General features: G+C 45.4%; 1 protein-coding gene across 2 annotated transcripts in view; it reads right to left on the bottom strand.

Annotated features, from left to right (window-relative positions):
- Positions 1-16259, bottom strand: part of PRR16 (proline rich 16) — a 124746-nt gene extending 108487 nt beyond the window's left edge. For both annotated transcript variants that reach the window (XM_053407813.1, XM_053407814.1), the window contains exon 1: positions 15538-16259. In XM_053407813.1, coding sequence (XP_053263788.1) covers positions 15538-15717 — 180 coding nt within the window. In that variant the 5' untranslated portion in view covers positions 15718-16259. The remainder of the gene's footprint in view (positions 1-15537) is intronic.
- Positions 16260-18438: the final 2179 nt, after the last annotated feature.

Here is an 18438-nt window from a genome sequence, read left to right as displayed (position 1 = left end):
TTTTTTTGGACTACAACTCCCATCATCCCTAGTTAGCAAGACCAATGGTCAGGGATGATGGGAATTGTAGTCCAAAAGCAGCTGGATACCCATGTTTGAGAAATACTGTCCTACACCAAAGAGTGTGGGATGTGCTCTGACAAGACTGGATGATCCCCAACAAGATGATGACCATACAAAACACCCTATTATACAGCCCTTGGTTCTTCATGGATAGAATTGCCAAACCCATTAAATATGCCTCTCCTTATCCAGAGATAAGTGAAAGTGACTTTCATACCTCCTAGACCTACGTGTCATGAGACAAACAACACATAAATGATAGAACCAATAGTGAAAACAAAATATTGCAAACAGTATTGGGTATACTGTGGGGGGGAGTACTTTGGGTTGGAAACTGCGTATTTGTTAACTTTTTTAAATAAAAAAGCAATATATTTCAAACACCAACAAGCTGGCAATGTGTAAGTGTAACACTCAAATGGATGGTTAAATATACACATGTACCATTTATATATGAGCATTACAAGAGTGGAACAGAAATCTTTCATTAAATAAATATCATTTAACCCTTACATGTTAGTTATGCCATTTGCTGAGTTTAAAATGAACACGCAAAATGAAAACTCTTCCTTTCAGGCCTGCTGAAATGCAAGTAGCAGCAGCAAACGAGCAGCCAATTTATTGCCCATGCCTACACATGTAAACCATTAAACCACAGCTTTCTCTGTTGCATACTTAAACATCACCAATTATCACACAAGTCTAAGCATATTTGTGCTGCTAGATCTCTAATTCCCTTCAACCCTGGCAACGGTGAGAACATATGATTCGCTGGTAAGGTTTATAACATAGGCAGTATTCTACGGGTGGGAATACTGTCATATCTATGCTTTGCTACTGTTTATGTTGGTTCACTGCTGGAGGCTGCCAGGCTGCATGAACACAGCACATTTCAGCTCAGAAGGATGTCTTGCCACTGCAGTATTACTTTGTTTGAAAACCAGAATTTATATATGCTCTAATTAGCTCACAGTTGAACAACATACTACACTTGGAGGTGCTCTAGAGTTGCACAAAAGGCTTGACTGCAACTGACACAAATGTTTAGAAAACAAAACAGCTAACACAAACGTGACAGCATGCACCATTCAGTCAGGTTACATGATGCTCACGGGCTGCACCAAACATATACGCTGGTCCTTTCCTTTCAAAATAGCATGATAGTGGAACTAAAAGCCATTGAAGACTGAAGCACAGAAGGGGCAAAACGATTTCGCTCAGCTTCACTTTAGCAACACATGTGCTTATGATCATCATAAATATGAACGGGGAGGTCAGAGACTGTTCGTGATCTCTGTTTTATGTTAATATTGCTGCACACCTGGAAGAATTTCATACTACTGCCCTCTTAGCATGCTCCCACATATAATGAAGCTGTCCCTAAGCGTCCAAAGAGAGGTCGGAAGATATTTCACAAGATGAGATGTGTGGGTCTCAACAAAACCCAGGAAGTATTTGCTCTTCAGGTGTCTGTCAAAAATATTATTAGCTGATGGAACAGGAAGAAAATGACGTCTTAATAAGCAGTGGAGGAATGCAGAAAAGAAAGGTAATTTTAACATCACCACATATAAGAATGAGATGTCCTTCAGACAAAGGTCACAAGGAGTCAAGAGTGCATCATTAAACTTTGCATGTAATTGATAGATCTTAGAATATAAAAATGAGCTTCCTTGGGCTGTGCATAAACGTAATCATTAGCAACATCTTTATACACATATACAGAATTCACTATTGGGTTTTAAACAGCTAGGCTAAAGGCAAACACAGTCCTCATTGGAGTTAACTACCAATCACCACTGGAGCCACTTGAAAGGCACAAAACGTGCCTGTTATAATCTGCATTTCTGCACCTTGCCTCAATCAGTTTCAACTGGAGACAGTTCCAAATGAGCTATAAAGAAATAAAAATGGCTACTAAGAATGCAGTGACAAAAGTTACTTCTTAAAACCACAGAGTATTGGATTAAAGAATGGAAGTGTATAAGACAGAAGTTGTGGGATCACACATCTCCTGAACATTATATTATTTATTCCTGCCTTTCAACCAAACATCTCAAGGTAACGGTGTACTTAAAACTACATAATACCAAGTATGAAGTGCAGACTAAAACTAAACTAATCTCTGGATTAGGTGTAAATTTGATGCCAAAGCATCTCAGTTCTACTCTGGGTTTACATACACTGCTGCAAGATCAGAAGTGATGTAGGTTTTTTATTTTGTCTACTAAACACATGTAAAATAAACATGCTAAATTAGATCACTCTCTGGGGCATCAGGGGGAAAAATCCCAATTTCCAATTCAAACTTGTCCAGAAAGCCTACATCAGTGAAGAATCAGGATGATACGGTGTAACCACTACTTCCTGAACTTGAAGCATGGATTTCTGTACATTAAGGGTAAGCAACGTATGGTCTGCAGGTTGCATCCAGCTTGGCAATACATTTGTTCCACAAAATCTTTCTTCCATAAAATACCTGGAAAAAAAGGCACATATTATGACAGACTTATGACCTGTTACTAACTGTTGTTGTAGATGATACACAGTAAGAACAAGAGTATACTGCAAGATCTTTGATTATGCTATGAGCAGCCATAGTGATATAAATGTGTGCTCTTGCATTCTGACCCATCTCCTCTTCCACAATAAACAACTGTTTTGCGTAGAATGTCATCTCCACCAGAAACCATGCAACTCCAAAGGTAAATCACAGGCAATGCTGGGTCACTTGATGGCATGCATCACAGCAAGTATAGCAGAACATCAACTTGCAGGACAAGGCAATATCTATTTTACAATGCCCAGATAATCGCTAGTCCAACTCTTCCATAATGTAACCAGGGGAATATATATTTTTTTAAAAAAATAACTCTACTTGCTCTTCATATTGCAGTTACCCCACACATGGCTCAAGTAAGATTGACTCTGAATCAGTGCAGCATTCAAAATTTGCCAGGCACATTTTGCACCTAGCTATTGGCCACTTGCAACCAAGTGAAGATGCCAGGATGCACCTGGCATCTCTACCATCTGGAGGTGCATGCCTGGGGATCCTTGGATCTTGACTGTTTTCACACACTAGCAACACAACCTGTAAAGGTAAAGGGACCCCTGACCATTAGGTCCAGTCGTGGCCGACTCTGGGGTTGCAGCGCTCATCTCGCTTTATTGGCCAAGGAAGCCGGCGTACAGTTTCCGGGTCATGTGGCCAGCATGACCAAGCCGCTTCTGGCAAACCAGAGCAGCGCACGAAACGCCGTTTACCTTCCCGCCGGAGTGGTACCTATTTATCTACTTGCACTTTGACATACTTTTGAACTGCTAGGTTGGCAGGAGCAGGGACTGAGCAACGGGAGCTCACCCCATCGTGGGGATTCGAACCGCTGACCTTCTGATCAGCAAGCCCTAGGCTCTGTGGTTTAACCCACAGCGCCACCCGCATCCCTTAACGAATACTGTTATATTTTATCTGCACAATCAGAATGGATTCCAGGAACCAATGCGACTTTTGAGCCGCCTGGCAAAAAAACTGCAATTAGCCATTCCGTTTTGGCAATTGTAACCCTGGTTTAAGGAGCCATTTGCCACCTAGCTTACATATCTGAATTTCTAACCCTGGTGCAGCCCCTGTCATATTCAAGTGGTTTGAACTGTACTACACAATTTGGAGCCTCCAGGTCCCTTCCTGCTCCCTACCCTCACAAACCCCTACCCCACATGTTTTTTTGTGGCTGCTGGCTTTAATAGCGGCAGCAGGTCTCACCCCTTCTCCTGACGCACTGCTATGTCCACCACACAGCACACTGGCTACAAGTGGACACTGGAAAGGTAGTTTTTCAAATTACTAATGGGGATGTTCCTAGCTCCTGAGAAAAAAAATATCTGGTGCAATGCTTGACAGCACATCATATACCAGGAAAGGGAGCTTGCCGTTGCCAGAGTTGCAGGAGCCAGGAAAACCAGGAGGGAAGTGGGCTTGGGGGGAAATGGAATTCTTCTGCAGCTCAGATTTAAATGTGAAGAATTTAGGGCAGTCATTGCCAACCTTTCTGAAACAGTGGGCAAATTTGGATTCTTTTTAAAGAGTACAGTGGGCACCAGTCACCAAACAGCTGTCGTGGAGGGCGTCATAAAACAAAATGTACAATCCTGGCATCCGATAAAAGGTTGGCAGGTTTTGTGGGTGCCTTCAATGAAGGAGAGGGAATGCAAACAGGAATTGAGCAGGAAGACTGAACAGTCTCTCATGCATTGTGGATATTTGATGGAATATTGACTGAGACCTTTTGTAGGTACCATAGGAGGCACTGGCAGGCACACGAGAGCCTATGGGTGCTATGCTGGCAACCCCTGATGTAGGTGAGCACTATCCGCTCCTGTGACATCTTTTCTGAGCCAGAAAATGTGTCATCAACATCTTTATTCATATTATCCCATTCTAAGACCTCATGTATCATTTCCCAGTGCCAAGCACTGTGATTTCAGCCCCATGGGTGAAATCACCCTATTGGGTGCTAGTATGAGCACATCCTATCTTTAAAAGATGCTTAAAATAATAGGATTATAGAGCTGGAAGGACCACAAAGCTCATCTAGTCCAACCCCCTGCAATGCAGGAATATGCAGCTCTCCCATATGGGGATCGAACCTGCAACCTTGGCGTTGTCAGCACCATGCTCTAACCAACCATGTTATCTTCCCCTGAAGGGTGCCACCCTGCAGCTGGTGATCACAACTAGCAGGAACTATAGCTGCTGAGAAATGACCACCATTTCCTCTCATTGCTTTCCCATCCCAGACTTTCCTATCCCCCACCTATTTTTTCATTATTTATCTGGGTTCAAGGTTTTGACCCATTTAAATGTATTTTATTTGGTCCATATAAAAAGTATTGGACACTGGAAGAACCCACACCAGAACAATATATACTGATTTGTTTTATTTTTCATGTGAGATACAACCTGTTCCTGTCTCTCAGTCATTGTCAGCATTTCCCATTTTAAGTCGCTATTGAAGTGGAAGAGCCAGTAGCTTAAGACATAGAAAAATATTCACTAAATTAATCAAAATATAGCAAGTTTGAGATGGAAATGGAAAATTCAGTGATGCACAGAAACCACAGGTTTAATGGCAGCCAGTCAACTGAACAAATTGCAAGCGTAGGCAATGCTTGCATGAAGCCAAAATAATTATGCACAGTAGCCATTATTTTTCTTGCATACCATACAGTCTAGATATCCTCTATTTTGGATCAATCTCTGTAAATTATTGGCAACAGCTACCATGTCTGCTCCCTTTTGATAAAAAGCTAAATCTCATTCATTTGCTTATTACAAGTTATGCAAATATTTCACAAATAACTTTCAAGAATTTGTTCAGGCTGATGAGGTTTGATATCCACAGAAGTATTTGCCATGTGATGTGATGCAATGCAAGAAAATCAAATGGAAAAACCGAAATACATATGACACTCTCAGCAAATTCTGTATGGAAAGAAGAAAGCCTGGAAAATGACAATGTCAGTAGACTAAACACAAGTCTGTACTATGATTTCACTTTATTTTGTTTAATTCATTCAGTCCTTTCCACAAGCTCATATTTCTAAAGTATCTGAAGTACATATTCAGTCTGCACAAGTAGCAAAAATGTGCATGGGGAAATTGTGCATTTTTGCCAAGCACCAAAACCATCTGACCTTGTTCTGAACCTTGGAGGTTGAGAATGTATCTTAACTGGATGAGAAGCTGGTATGCACCATCTTACTCCCTCCACAAAATGAGCCCTAACTCCACCTTTCCCTAACAGACCTTGGGTTTTTATTGGTGAAACAGGACAGATTTTCCCTGTTCTCTGGAACTAAAAAAGGTAAAGGTAAAGGACCCCTGACAGTTAAGTCCAGTCGCAGACGACTCTGGGGTTGTGGCGCTCATCTCGCTTTACAGGCCAAGGGAGCTGGCGCTTGTCCACAGACAGTTTTCCAGGTCATGTGGCCAGCATGACTAAGCCACTTCTGGTGCAGTGGAACACTGAAACCAGAGCAGCACACAGAAATGCTGTTTACATTCCTGCTGGAGCAGTAACTATTTATCTACCTGCACTGGTGTGCTTTCAAACTGCTAGGTTGGCAGGAGCTGGGACCGAGCAAAGGGAGCTCACCCCATCACAGGGATTCGAACCGCTGACCTTCTGATTGGCAAGCCGAAGAGGCTCAGTGGTTTAAACCACAGCACCACCCGTGTCCCTCTTCTCAGGAACTAGAAGTACAGAATTGTTTCATGGCCAGCGACTTTTCTAGTGACCTTTCTAATGCCCAAACCATGGTATGGTGAAGGCCTGCAAGCTAAAGCAGGGATGGGGAAGTGGATCTGCCTGATGGACTAGATCCATAGCTCCTCCCACACTACACAAACCAACTTTTGACAGCTGGAGGCATGACATAAGGTGTGGGCAAGTAGGCACGGCTGGAAAATAAAACAGCCACACATGCCAGAGCTGGATGAATCAGGCTCGTAGGCCAGAGCTTCTCCACTCATGTGATAAGAAATTTCATTTTCTATGAACGGGCCAAGCCTTGGGCAGTGCAGCCCATATGCAAAACACTTAGTGACAGGACAACAGAGCTGCCACTGGGCTTGAGACAGAGTCACACTAGTGCAGGGGTCGGCAACCTAAGGACCATGGGCCACAAGCGGCCCATGGGGGGGTCATTAAACCAGCCCACAAGCTGCCCCTGAACCAAGCCGGCTGCTTGGTGAGTCCCCATATGCTGAGCTATACCAGCATGGTGCAGGGACTCGCTTCTGCTGTGCCGGAAATTGCATCTGCGCATGTGCAGATGCTGGATGCTCGCTCACGCAGACATGCAATCCAGCCCACAGAGGGATCTCCCCCAGGCAAGGTAAAGCTTGCCGACCCCTGCACTAGTGGAACCTGCAAGTGACCCCAGCCAGGCCACAAGCCAGCAGTAGCTGGGATAGCTCACTCAATAGAGCATGAGATCTCAGGGTCATGGGTTTGAGCCCCACATTGGGCAAAAATTCCTGCATTGCAGGGAGTTGGACTAGATGACCCTTGCGGTCCCTTCCAACTCTACAATTCGATGATTCTAAGAAGTTTACACACCATGGGGCTGTTTAGAAAATCTCTAAACTATTTTCAGTTGGAAGTGCCGACGTAGGGAAGCCCATCACAACAACCTTTGAAAGCCGCTGCTCTTGGCAATTCAGACAGCGTGGGACAGAGATCAAATGTTTCAAGAAAGCACAATACTGACGTTACCGGAGACTTCACCAACAGAACACTTTGATGGTTGAGCTTTGAACTGAACTTACACAATGTTCTATATTTAATTCCTCTAATGGAGAACCTAGATTTCTAGGAGATTTAGCATGCACTAACTCCAGATCTCTTTAGAGATTAAATGCCTAATAGAGAAAGCATAATCAGTCCAATACTTCTTCATGCAGTCCAGCCAAGTACAGTGGTACCTCGGGTTACAGACACTTCAGGTTACATATGCTTCAGGTTACAGACTCCGCTAACCCAGAAATAGTGCTTCAGGTTAAGAACTTTGCTTCAGGATGAGAACAGAAATTGTGCTCCAGCGGTGCGGCAGCAGCAGGAGGCCCCATTAGCTAAAGTGGTGCTTCAGGTTAAGAACAGTTTCAGGTTAAGTACGGACCTCCGGAACGAATTAAGTACTTAATCCGAGGTACCACTGTATTTTTGAAATGGGTTGGAAACCCATAAGTGACAGATAGAATTATGTTTCAAAGTGGAAAAAACCTAAACAGCATATTATAGAATAGGTCAAGCAAATTGACAATGAAATCTGAAAAAGCTAGTTATAACTCAGAATGGAAACTTCCTACTGTACCATTCTGACAAAATTACTCTTTATCTTTGTCACTTATTTAGCTCATATTTGAAGAAGAAGAAGAAGAAGAAGAAGAAGAGTTTGGATTTGATATCCCGCTTTATCACACTACCTGAAGGAGTCTCAAAGCAGCTAACATCCTCCTTTCTCTTCCTCCCCCACAACAAACACTCTGTGAGGTGAGTGGGGCTGAGAGACTTCAGAGAAGTGTGACTAGCCCAAGGTCACCCAGCAGCTGCATGTGGAGGAGCGGAGACGTGAACCCGGTTCACCAGATTACGAGTCTACCGCTCTTAACCACTACACCACACTGGCTCACAGATCCTATTAACTATTAGTATGTACTTAATACCTTGCACATAGAATTTAAAGTGCAAGAACCAAAACACTGAGTGTTATTACAGGGAGCTTGCCATGTAAAGTTGAACACGGAGAGAGGAAACAGAGGTATGGGATGAAGTGGAAGAGGGTAAATAGTGGAATTCAGTTCAATATTTAAGGTTAGTCTCAATAGGGAATTGAGACTGAAGGGTTAAGATCCTAAGATCTTATATATATATTTCCTTTTTCTTGCAGTAGATTCTCACAAAATGTCTTCTTTCACAACAGTGTTTTTTGTTTTGTTTTTTACAATAATTTTAATCTGGGATTTATGTGGAGTTTAATTGACAAATCTGTGCCTCAGTTGTAGACTGAAGTCTGCAGGAAAGCAGGTCACATGGTGGAATTCCCACTCCCTGCTTATTGAGGTGTGCTATGTTGCAGTCCAGTACAGTTGAGTGGGTGGGGGGTGAGCAATCAGTGCTTCCAACTATGGCACTGGGCCGTTGCCATAGCAACTGGCTTGGCTGACCTTGCGCCTGTTGACTTATCTCATACATGGGGTTATTTGTGCTCATGAAGGAAATTTAACCATTTCCTCTATGTCCAGTTCCTCTTAGACACCACAGTTATGACTCATCCTCCTCAATAGGCCTTGTTTCTCAGAAGTATTTTCTGCCCTATACATGGCCTTTCTAGGAGGAAACATTCAAAGACAAGTACCGTATTTTTCGCTCTATAACACGCACCCGACCATAACATGCACATAGTTTTTAGCGGAAAATCCGTAGGCATGCCACTCGTAGGCATTTCCTCCATAACACGCACAGACATTTCCCCTTACTTTCTAGGAGGAAAAAAGTGAGTGTTATGGTGCAAAAAATACGGTACTTCCCGAAGCATTGGCATCTACCTGTTTGAGATTTAAACCTTTCTCAAACTGCTACACCATATCCCAACTCAGATTATCCTATTGGCATTCAAGAGATATGGGTTACCTATGGCCCACCAGATGTTGCCACAAGTCTCATCATTCCTAATCACTCCCCATACTGCTGGGGGCTGATGGAAAATGAAGTTCAACACCATCTGGAGAGCCACAGGTTTCCCATCAGTGGTTTACACTGCAACTTAGAAGTCAATGTGATTGAGTTCAATTAGGTTTATGACAGTCTTAGTAACAGTCAGAATGTAGTTGGAAGCAACACTTTATACATGCAATAGTAAGTTACAGTATCAAGATTCCTTTTTGTGCAACTATGTTTAAATTGTGCCATGGTTCTCCTGCAAATCAGAACTTTCCAAACTTGTCATGTTGGTGACACACTTTTTAGACATGCATCATTTTAGACACACACCCCTTTCCAGCCCCAGGAAGAGTGAGAGGAGCGACAAACCTACATACTGCAACCGACACACTAACATTTCATGACACACAGTTTGGAAAGCTCTGCTGTAAATTGTGAACATCTTTTGGTAGCTTGGGGACTAAACGTTCTGCTGCTCCCCTGGCCTGTACACCCCTCTTGTCTACAGCGCAGATAATGTTCAGCGGCAGAGCACATGCCTTGCATGCAGAAATGTCTCTAGATCAGTTCCTGGCATCTTCAGGTAGTGCTGGGAAAGACTTAAAACACCTAAGAGCCACTGTTAGTCAGTGCTGACAATACAATTAGAAGAACGAACAGTGTGACTTAGTATAAGACAGTTTCTTATATTTCTAATAAAATGATCGGTTGAAATGGCTGTCTGCCTTCCTAATTATCTGCTCACATCCTGGGTCCCAGTAAATCCCTTCCTTGTTCTTGTGGAATGCTTCCTGGCAGTACAATTGTGGCATTTACATCCCAAGGTCTTCAGATCCCCTTTTCCTGGCGATTAATCTATGTTCAGGGTTGCTGTGGAAGGTAGCAGACTTTCCTTCCTTGGAGGTTTTTAAGCAGAGGTTGGATGGCCATCTGTCATGGATGCTTTAGTTGAGATTCCTGCATAGCAGGGGGTTGAACAGAATGACCCTCCGGGTCTCTTCCAATGCTACAGTTCTATGATTCTATAATCCTATGATCCCTCCTTATCCTCTACCATGAATATGCAATGTGCCGTCAAAATCAAATGACCTTTTTAAAAGGGTGTTGGTTCACTTCTTTACCACGTGGAAAAGCAAAAAGGAAACCATACTTCCTGTATGTATTCATGGGTAGGTAGGTACCATTTTCAAAATTGTTCAGTGGAACCAGACATGTTTCCACTTTAAAAGTACAGCTAACACATTTTTAGGAGGGAAAAGCAGAGGGAATTATTTTGAAGGTAAAGATGAACATCTGTCCAGCTGCAATGCAGGTCAACAGAAAAACAATACAAGGCACATGCCTGAATTATGGTGACTCAATATGCTTAAAAAAAACAACCCTAAACATTCTTTTGTTGATTTAGAAGCCAAGTGCCATTAAGCTAGATTCCTAAAGACAAGCGATTCAGTCCATTACATTCATAGGAACATATAATAAATCAATAAATGAGTATAATGGAGTTAAGCTATATACAGAATACGCACATCAATATTTTAATGTGCAAATGGTCTTAATGTATGTCATTTCTTAATTGGCCACCATCATGCCAGGCCCCAACCCCACTGTCAAGTTTACATGGCAAACTGTATTAAAGGAGTCTCCATTTCATCTGTTATGGCTTTGCTGGGCTCTTCAGTTTCAGAAGACTCCCACCAAGGGCAGCCAACATCACTCCTATGTTGCAGAACCAGGCAGCACACACAGCTCTCTTCCAACCAGGTGTCTAAATTTCTGGCGTTACTTTGCCTGAAGATGACTCTGTCACAACTATTGCTACACTGCTATGCTAAGTGGTACCACAACCAGGAATGTTAGGGGTGTTCGAGGAGGGGTAGTACCTCTGGTGGGGGGCATGTTGTGCTCCTTCTGGAGTAGTTTGTCCACCTTTGGTCCCCATCCTGCACTCAGCTCTCACTTATGGCTCCTAGAAGCTTTCAGCATATGACAGTGGCCACACCTTGAAAACGACTTCAACTGGCCAGCTAAACCAGGTACAGGTATCCAATGGGTCTCAAACTCTCAGTAAGGTAGGGACCTCTTCTCTATGAACTATAGCCCTGAATGGGCTGATCCTGATTCCTCTCAACTGTGTTAGGCAGAGATGCTATCATTACAGAGAGAACCAAAATGCCCTGATGATGTTCTATGCCTGAACTGAACAGTATTTATTCAGATCCACTGAAGTTAACGGACAAGACTAACTGAGCTTTTAATTAATTTCAGTGTACGACTTGGTTGATTACCCACACCCACAGAATCTTGATTTCCAGTGGGTGGTTCCAAAGGTACTTCCTTCATTGGGAGAAGACTCTCTGGATCCAACTCAACCTCTTGAACAAAACAGAAGGGCAGCCTATTTTTTAAAAGAGTGAAAGATGTGTTTTTTCAATTCCAAAGCCAGCTTTTGGGGCATGGCCTGAAGGCACAGTTATGCTACAATCTTACTGAAGCTAAACTAATCTGGGTTTGTTGCCGAGATGGGAGGTCACCTGGACACTTTACAGACACTGTGTCCCTGACTTCCATGGAGGAACGTGGACTGTAAATAAAATATAATATGTAAATGCAAAATCTGGAAGTTAAGACCACACTTCTGTTGCTGTCTTGCTTGTGCAGCAAGAGGGTGTTTTTTAAAAAAAGGAAAAATTAGTCAGGCACTTCAGGATTTCAAAGAAAACATAAGACAAGACATGAGCTGTGAACTAATGAACAGGGTTCTTTATCTTCCAACAGTAACTAGCATTTTAAAAAAAGGAAAACATGCTGCTTTAGGTGCATAAAGTTGTCATTACAAGCCTTTACTAACAGGCGCTGTAGCTTCACTTCTTCCATGAAACTATTGCAGCCATAAACAATTACTCTTGGCAGCGAGCAGCAAAGGCCACAAATTGTTGTTCATTGTTGTTCTTCTCAGAGCCGATGATATTAAACAAATCTGCTTACCTAAACCTAAGAGTTCCACTTCCAGAAACAGAACAAAGTCTGAGAAAATAAGGCACTCTTTCCGGATCCTAAAATACTATGAACTATTGTAAAAGCCACGGACTCCTTGAAATTTAAAGAGAATATTGTTACTGTAAGCCAAGGGGAGGGCAATCGTTTTTTTGCCTGTCAAGGGCCACATTCCATCAGGGAAAATATGTCAAGGTCTGCATGCCATAAAGGGGTGGAGCCAAACTCAAGTGATAAATGAAGCCTCAGACAAAAGTGTTCTGGATTAACTAACCCAGAAAAAATATTGGCCTTCTTTGATTTTCACCATGGCTACCTCAGATTAGAATTCCCAATTCTGTTCAGGTCTGCTTAGAAGGAAGTCCCACTGCATGGGATGCAGTTACTTTCCATTCAATGTTCAGAGTGCTTTTATTAATATTATTTGCTTATTTATTTATACAATTCATTTGTGGACTGCCTATTCATCCAGTTCTGATCAACAAACCAATGCAGCTCAATCTATATCAATGTATATTTCTCAAACAAAACACTAGTCTGTTCAGTTGTTCTGGAGGAGGAGAGGGGGAGGGAACCATGCTCAAAGGCAAGGAAAAATAAGAAGGAAATGAGCAAGAAGGAAGAAGGGAATTCTGATGGGACAGAATGAAAGAAAGGGCAGCTTCAGAAGATATAAAATGAGGTTGGAGGGGGTATATGAGGCTCCAACGCCACAGATTGTATATCTGTGTGTGTTACATGTTCACATAAAAATACCAAACACCCACAAATACTTGGAAGACAGAATATGCACATTAAGATAACAAGCTATTGGCATATCTGCAAGGAGAAATGTAGAGAAAGTGGAGTTGGTGGGGGGGGGGAAGGATATTTCTGATCCTTCATACAGCTTTCTCCAGGAAATGAAAATTTGTTTCTGAGCAATTTGTTTCCCTTAGGGGGAAAAAAATCTTGTTAAACCTCTATGAAATTAGGAAACGGGGGCAGGAGAGAGAGGGTCTTGTATAATGTAATGTACAGGATTACAAAGCAACGCACACGTGCTTCAGACTTGAATTTCAGCTTCTAATCCCACCATCTGTCCACCAGTTGTGCCGCACACACACACACACAAACTAATAAAGATCTGAGGAATCTCCAAAATGGACAGATAAGTTGTGTTATTTGAATTGCAATGTTTTGCTACTTCAGAGCATCCAACACAGTAATTGCATTCTGCCTGCAAATTAAGCTATAGGAGCTGACATTTGCCACTGGCTAAGGAAATATTACATTGGTTCCTAAACTATATGAGACAAATAGATATTTTGTGCACTGGCTCTGTGTTTCAGGCCTGAAAAGGAAAGTCCAGACATTTCTGGCAATTATATTTCCAAATGTGGGAAGTGTTTCTTGGTGTTTGCAAAACTGGTCCATTCTCCACCCTTGATACCTTGAGAGTCCAATCCTATATATGTTTACTAAGAAGGAAATCCCAATAACTGGGACCGACTTCCTAATTAGCCTCTGCCTAATAATTCTCAAGTTGTACCAGCAACTCATTTTTTAATTCACTCTTGTAATTCAGACCTGTCCAACTCAGTGACCAGCTTCAGGATGCTGAACTCCAAGTTTATAGCATCAAACAAGATGAATAGGAACTAACAGCCTGCTGCTCTCCACAACCTTTCTCTCGGAGCTACCAAGATCCCAGCTCACCCTGTACATATTTCTCTGATGAAGACGAGGGGATGCAGCCTGCTGAATTTTGACAGTTGTTGATAAAAAATATATAAGTACATGGAGATTTCTTCTGATTCCACTGAACTAAAAACACCATCATCTGTCACAACCTGTAACCATCAGTACAAAAACAAAAGGTCCAAGTCTTGTAAAAGTCCACTTTAGAAAGAAAAGCACCCACCACCTTCAAATTCTACGAAGATCACATCCAACCATACTAGTAGATGAAGTTTGGGGAAATGATGCCGATGAAACTATGTTTGCAATGAAACAGCAAGTACAAATGTATTTAGATCACAGTGTTGATGGAGTCATCAGACTAAACAGAGTTCTGCCTTGTGCCTGCATGCAAGGATTGCAGATCCTTAAGGGTTGGCATTAAGGCGTTGAGGATCACCACAGTCAATTCCTGCACAGAAGACACCATCTGTGTTGAGGCCGTGGGATCTGGGAAGGAAGCAGGAGTATCCAAAACCTAGCAGAATCCCTCCCAGGCCTAGACTGCCAGCTTTCCCTGCCCCCTTCTCTCCCTGCAAGGAATCTCCCCTTTTGCTCTACGCAGGAACTTTACTTTGACAAGCTCCAAGCGGCGACGTCGCCCCAACCTCCTAAAAATAACAGCCGGCAGAAGAAAGCACAGAAATAACCACCCTCGGGAAAAAGAGGGGAGGGGAACCAAAGGCGTGAAGCGGCGTCGCTGCTGTCAGGGAAGGAAGCATCTCCTTAGTTAATGCAATGACTAAACGCTAAATCTGGATCCCAAGATCTGGGGTGGGGAGGGGAAGCAGGAGAGAGAGGGAGGGAGGGGAGAAATGCCCACACAGCCCTTTACGCGGAAAGATGGAGAGGCACAACTCCTCCTCCTGCCCCCTCCTCCCCGCCACTTACAAACCAAACTCTGTGGGCGGAATGGGGTGGGTGGGTGGTGCCGGGCAAAGCATCGCAGCCTCTTCCTCTCCCCCCCCCCACGTCCCAAGCTACTCCCATCCGCGCCCGGGGATAGCTTTGGGGAGTCCTCTCGGCTGTTCATAAGTCATCCCAAAGAGGTGGGCAACCCCAAAGCCTGCGCGCCGCCCCGTCTCGATCACATCCCTCACACACACACCCACGGAGGGTTAGTAAGATCAAGGAGAGGTAGCTTTCTTGGCGCAAGGCGATCCGGCACCCCGAGCCCCGCGGATAGGAAGCGACTGGCTGGGCTTCTGCATCCCCAAACCCACCCCCACCCCCCCACCCCGCCACCCCGTCGCTCCCAAAGACGGAGCCACTAGTTGATCGCTCGTGGTGGCCAGGCAAGACTCGAAAGTGTAACAAGTCTGGCGCAGTCCAGTCCACGCCGGCTTAGGAGACGGCGGCTCTTCCTGCCGCCTGTCACAGTTGCCCAAGAGTTGGGCCGGTCCCGCCTGGGGGGGAAAGGGGCCGGACTCTACCCGATCCTCTCCCGCAGGCAGACAGATCGGATCGGAGGGGGTGGTGGTGTTTATTCTCTCTTTTTTCCTCCTCTCTCTCTCCCCCACTCTTTCCCTCTCACCTCCTTCAGCTCCTTAGCCACGTCCTTCAGGTCCCCCAGGACTAATTCCAAATCGTCCACGATGATCTTGATCTGCTCCTTCACCTTGGCTTTGGAGGCTGCCGGCAGCCCTTCGGCCGGAGACGACACGGACGACGAGGTGGCGGAGGAGGAGGTGGTCCCCTTGGACTTGGCGGACATTCTTCGGCGGGGAGCGCCGGGGGAGGAGGGGGAGAGCGCGGCAGGCAGGCAGGTCAGGAGAGCTGGCTGGCCCTCGAGGGGCCACGGCGCCCGTCGCCGTCCCGCCGCTGAGGGGCCCCGGAGCTGCCGCTGCGGCCGCCGCTGCTGCTGCTGCCTCCGTGCCGGCTGCCCATGTTGGGCTCGGGGCCCCAAGGCGGCGGCGCCACCGTCGTGCTCCGGGCGCGCTCCGCCGCTGCCATCAACGCCCCGGCAACTGCACTAGTGAGCGAGGGAGCCCGGGCTGCAGGCAGGCGAGCGGACGGGCGGGCGCTGCGCCTGCGCCTGCCTGCTGCCTGCTTCCCTCCCTCGCCGAGCGACACAGACATGCAGGGCGCTCCGCTCGCCCAGGAGGCGGGCGGGGAAGAAGGGGAAAACAACAACCCCGCGGGGCTTTTTTCCCACCCCCCTCAGAGCCCTCGCCACATGCCTTCAGCCCACAAATCCCGCCTAATCCTCTCGACGGCGAGCGAGCGGCGCTGGACGGGATGTTGCACGGAGCGCGTGGCGCGGGGGGGGGAAGAGGGGGGGAAAACCCGAGCGCGGCTCTTTCTCAAACTGCCTCCCGCCTCTGAGGGGAAACGGTGGCGGGGGGGGGGCTTTGCGCGCGCGCGCGCGCGTGTCGGCTCTAGAACCCACCCGCCCCTTGCGACGGGATGGTTTCGCCCAGAGTCACTCTGGAGAGGCCTCGGGAGACTGTTCATTCCCTCTGGCGACGCGGGGAGAGGTGTAAGTGCGTAAGGAGCCAAGGGAGGCGGAGGAGGAAGGAGGCGGCGATCGTCCCTGCGCAAGACCCGCTGCTTCCCGCCCGCGTGTTTTGGTTTTTTTTTTTTTTTAGGGGGAGGGAATCGCTCCGGTCTCGCTTGCTCGTTGCGCGCGCTCCCCGCTTAGATCCATTGGCTGAGAGCATCTTTCGAGTGGATCGGTGCGGGGCGGAGATCGCAGGCTCCCTTCCCGCGTTTCTCTCGCGGCGGGGAAAGGGGGAAGAAGGCGGAGAGGGGAAATGTTGGACTCGTCGCCCAAATTTGGCGCCACGCTTCTCCGTTTCCCCCGGAGGGGCGGCCAGATCGCGGGAAGAACTGCCTCTAAAACTTCTCTCGGTGACAATGCCGGGATCGTGAGTCAACAGCTCTGCGGGGGATCCCACTGGCCATTATTATTATTATTATTATTATTATTATTATTATTATTATTATTATTATTATTATTTATATCCCTTAGAAAAGGGGAAGGGAGGAACAACACTTGCAACAAGGGCGTAACCGGGGCGGGGGGGGGTGCAGCTGCCTGCCATCAAACAAATAAATAAAAGTACTTAACTAACCCAATTGTGTCGCAGGTAACTCGGTTCTGCACACACACACACACCCCAACATAAAGCCTGCCCTCTTCCCAAAATAAATCCTGCCTACACCCATGATTTGCAAAGAAATTCAGGAACAGGGCGAGATAAAGAAGACCCAGGCGTGGGCAGGGGGACAAGTTGCCCCCTCCCACAAAATCAAGTAAATAAATAAGCATTCTTAACTAAAAGCAGAAGTTGTAGAAAGATTTTGACAGATTTTTTCTGAGCACTCAGGGTAATTCAGCTTTTCTTGAGACGTTTCATACTGAATCTGCTAGACAAAGCCAGGAAGAGGATGATGACAGGTGGGTTGTCCTGCCCTGCCACACAACATAAATCCTGGCTATGCCCATGGACCATAGGAGCCAACTCTGAGGGGTCTTCACCCCCCAAAAAATATTTGAGGGGCGCCACCACCACCCCAGTTGATGGGAATTGCCATTCAAATGGTTTGTGTGGTTGATTATGCAGGGTGGGGCTTACCTGCCCCCCACCCCAATATTTTATTTAAGTTGGCCCCCCTGCCATGGACCCAGCCTTGAAGGCTGGGCAGTCACATTCTGTAGGTTTCAAATGACATTTTGGATTCCTATAAGGAGCCTTTTCGGTGGAATTCATAAGGAATTATAGGCTGCTGTGGAGGCATCAAAATAGTAACTTTAGTCTTGATAGTAGCCAAGTGAAAGCCCCTGTGACGTTAATTCCTATATGTCGGAGGTTCCCAAGTGGGGCACCTGCCCCACAGGGGGGCAATTTGATTTTTAAGGGGGGCAATTCGAGAATGAGTTATTAACAGTTAATGGCCTTTTAGGCTTCCTCCACGTGAATAGGGGTTCACTTTTTGAATAATAAGAATTATATGTCACGGAGGGTGGGCATCAGGATTTTAGAGATGCTTAGGTGGGGCATGGCCAAAAAAAGGTTGGGAACCCTGCTATATGTGAACTATAAGTAGAGGAGAGGAAAAAAAAGTTGGTCAATGTTAAAAATGGGTAATATAAAAATTGGTGCTATATAACGAAGGAATGGCAAATGAGATGCCGTCGAAAAACTGTGAGGAACATCTGAAGTGCTCTGATGAGAACTACAGAAGGGAAACTAGGAATCTGTGTGTGCAAAGAGGAGGGATACAAGTGGAGAACAGGACAATAGCTTCCAGGAAACTGGAAAAATACCACAAGGAAATAGGACCTGGATAAATGAAATGAAACAGCTGTTATAGAAAGATAAGAAAATGCAATGGGGAAGTTTGCTTCTATCTTCAAAGTATCAGGACTTCAGAAATTCAAGGAAATGGGAGGTTGGGATCATTTATTAAGGTAGAATCCTCTGTGGGGTTC

This window comes from Podarcis raffonei, chromosome 11, assembly GCF_027172205.1.
Source record: "Podarcis raffonei isolate rPodRaf1 chromosome 11, rPodRaf1.pri, whole genome shotgun sequence".
In the NCBI taxonomy this organism is placed as follows: domain Eukaryota; kingdom Metazoa; phylum Chordata; class Lepidosauria; order Squamata; family Lacertidae; genus Podarcis; species Podarcis raffonei.
Note: the sequence above shows the minus strand (reverse complement) of the source record. Positions and strands in the feature narration are given on the sequence as shown.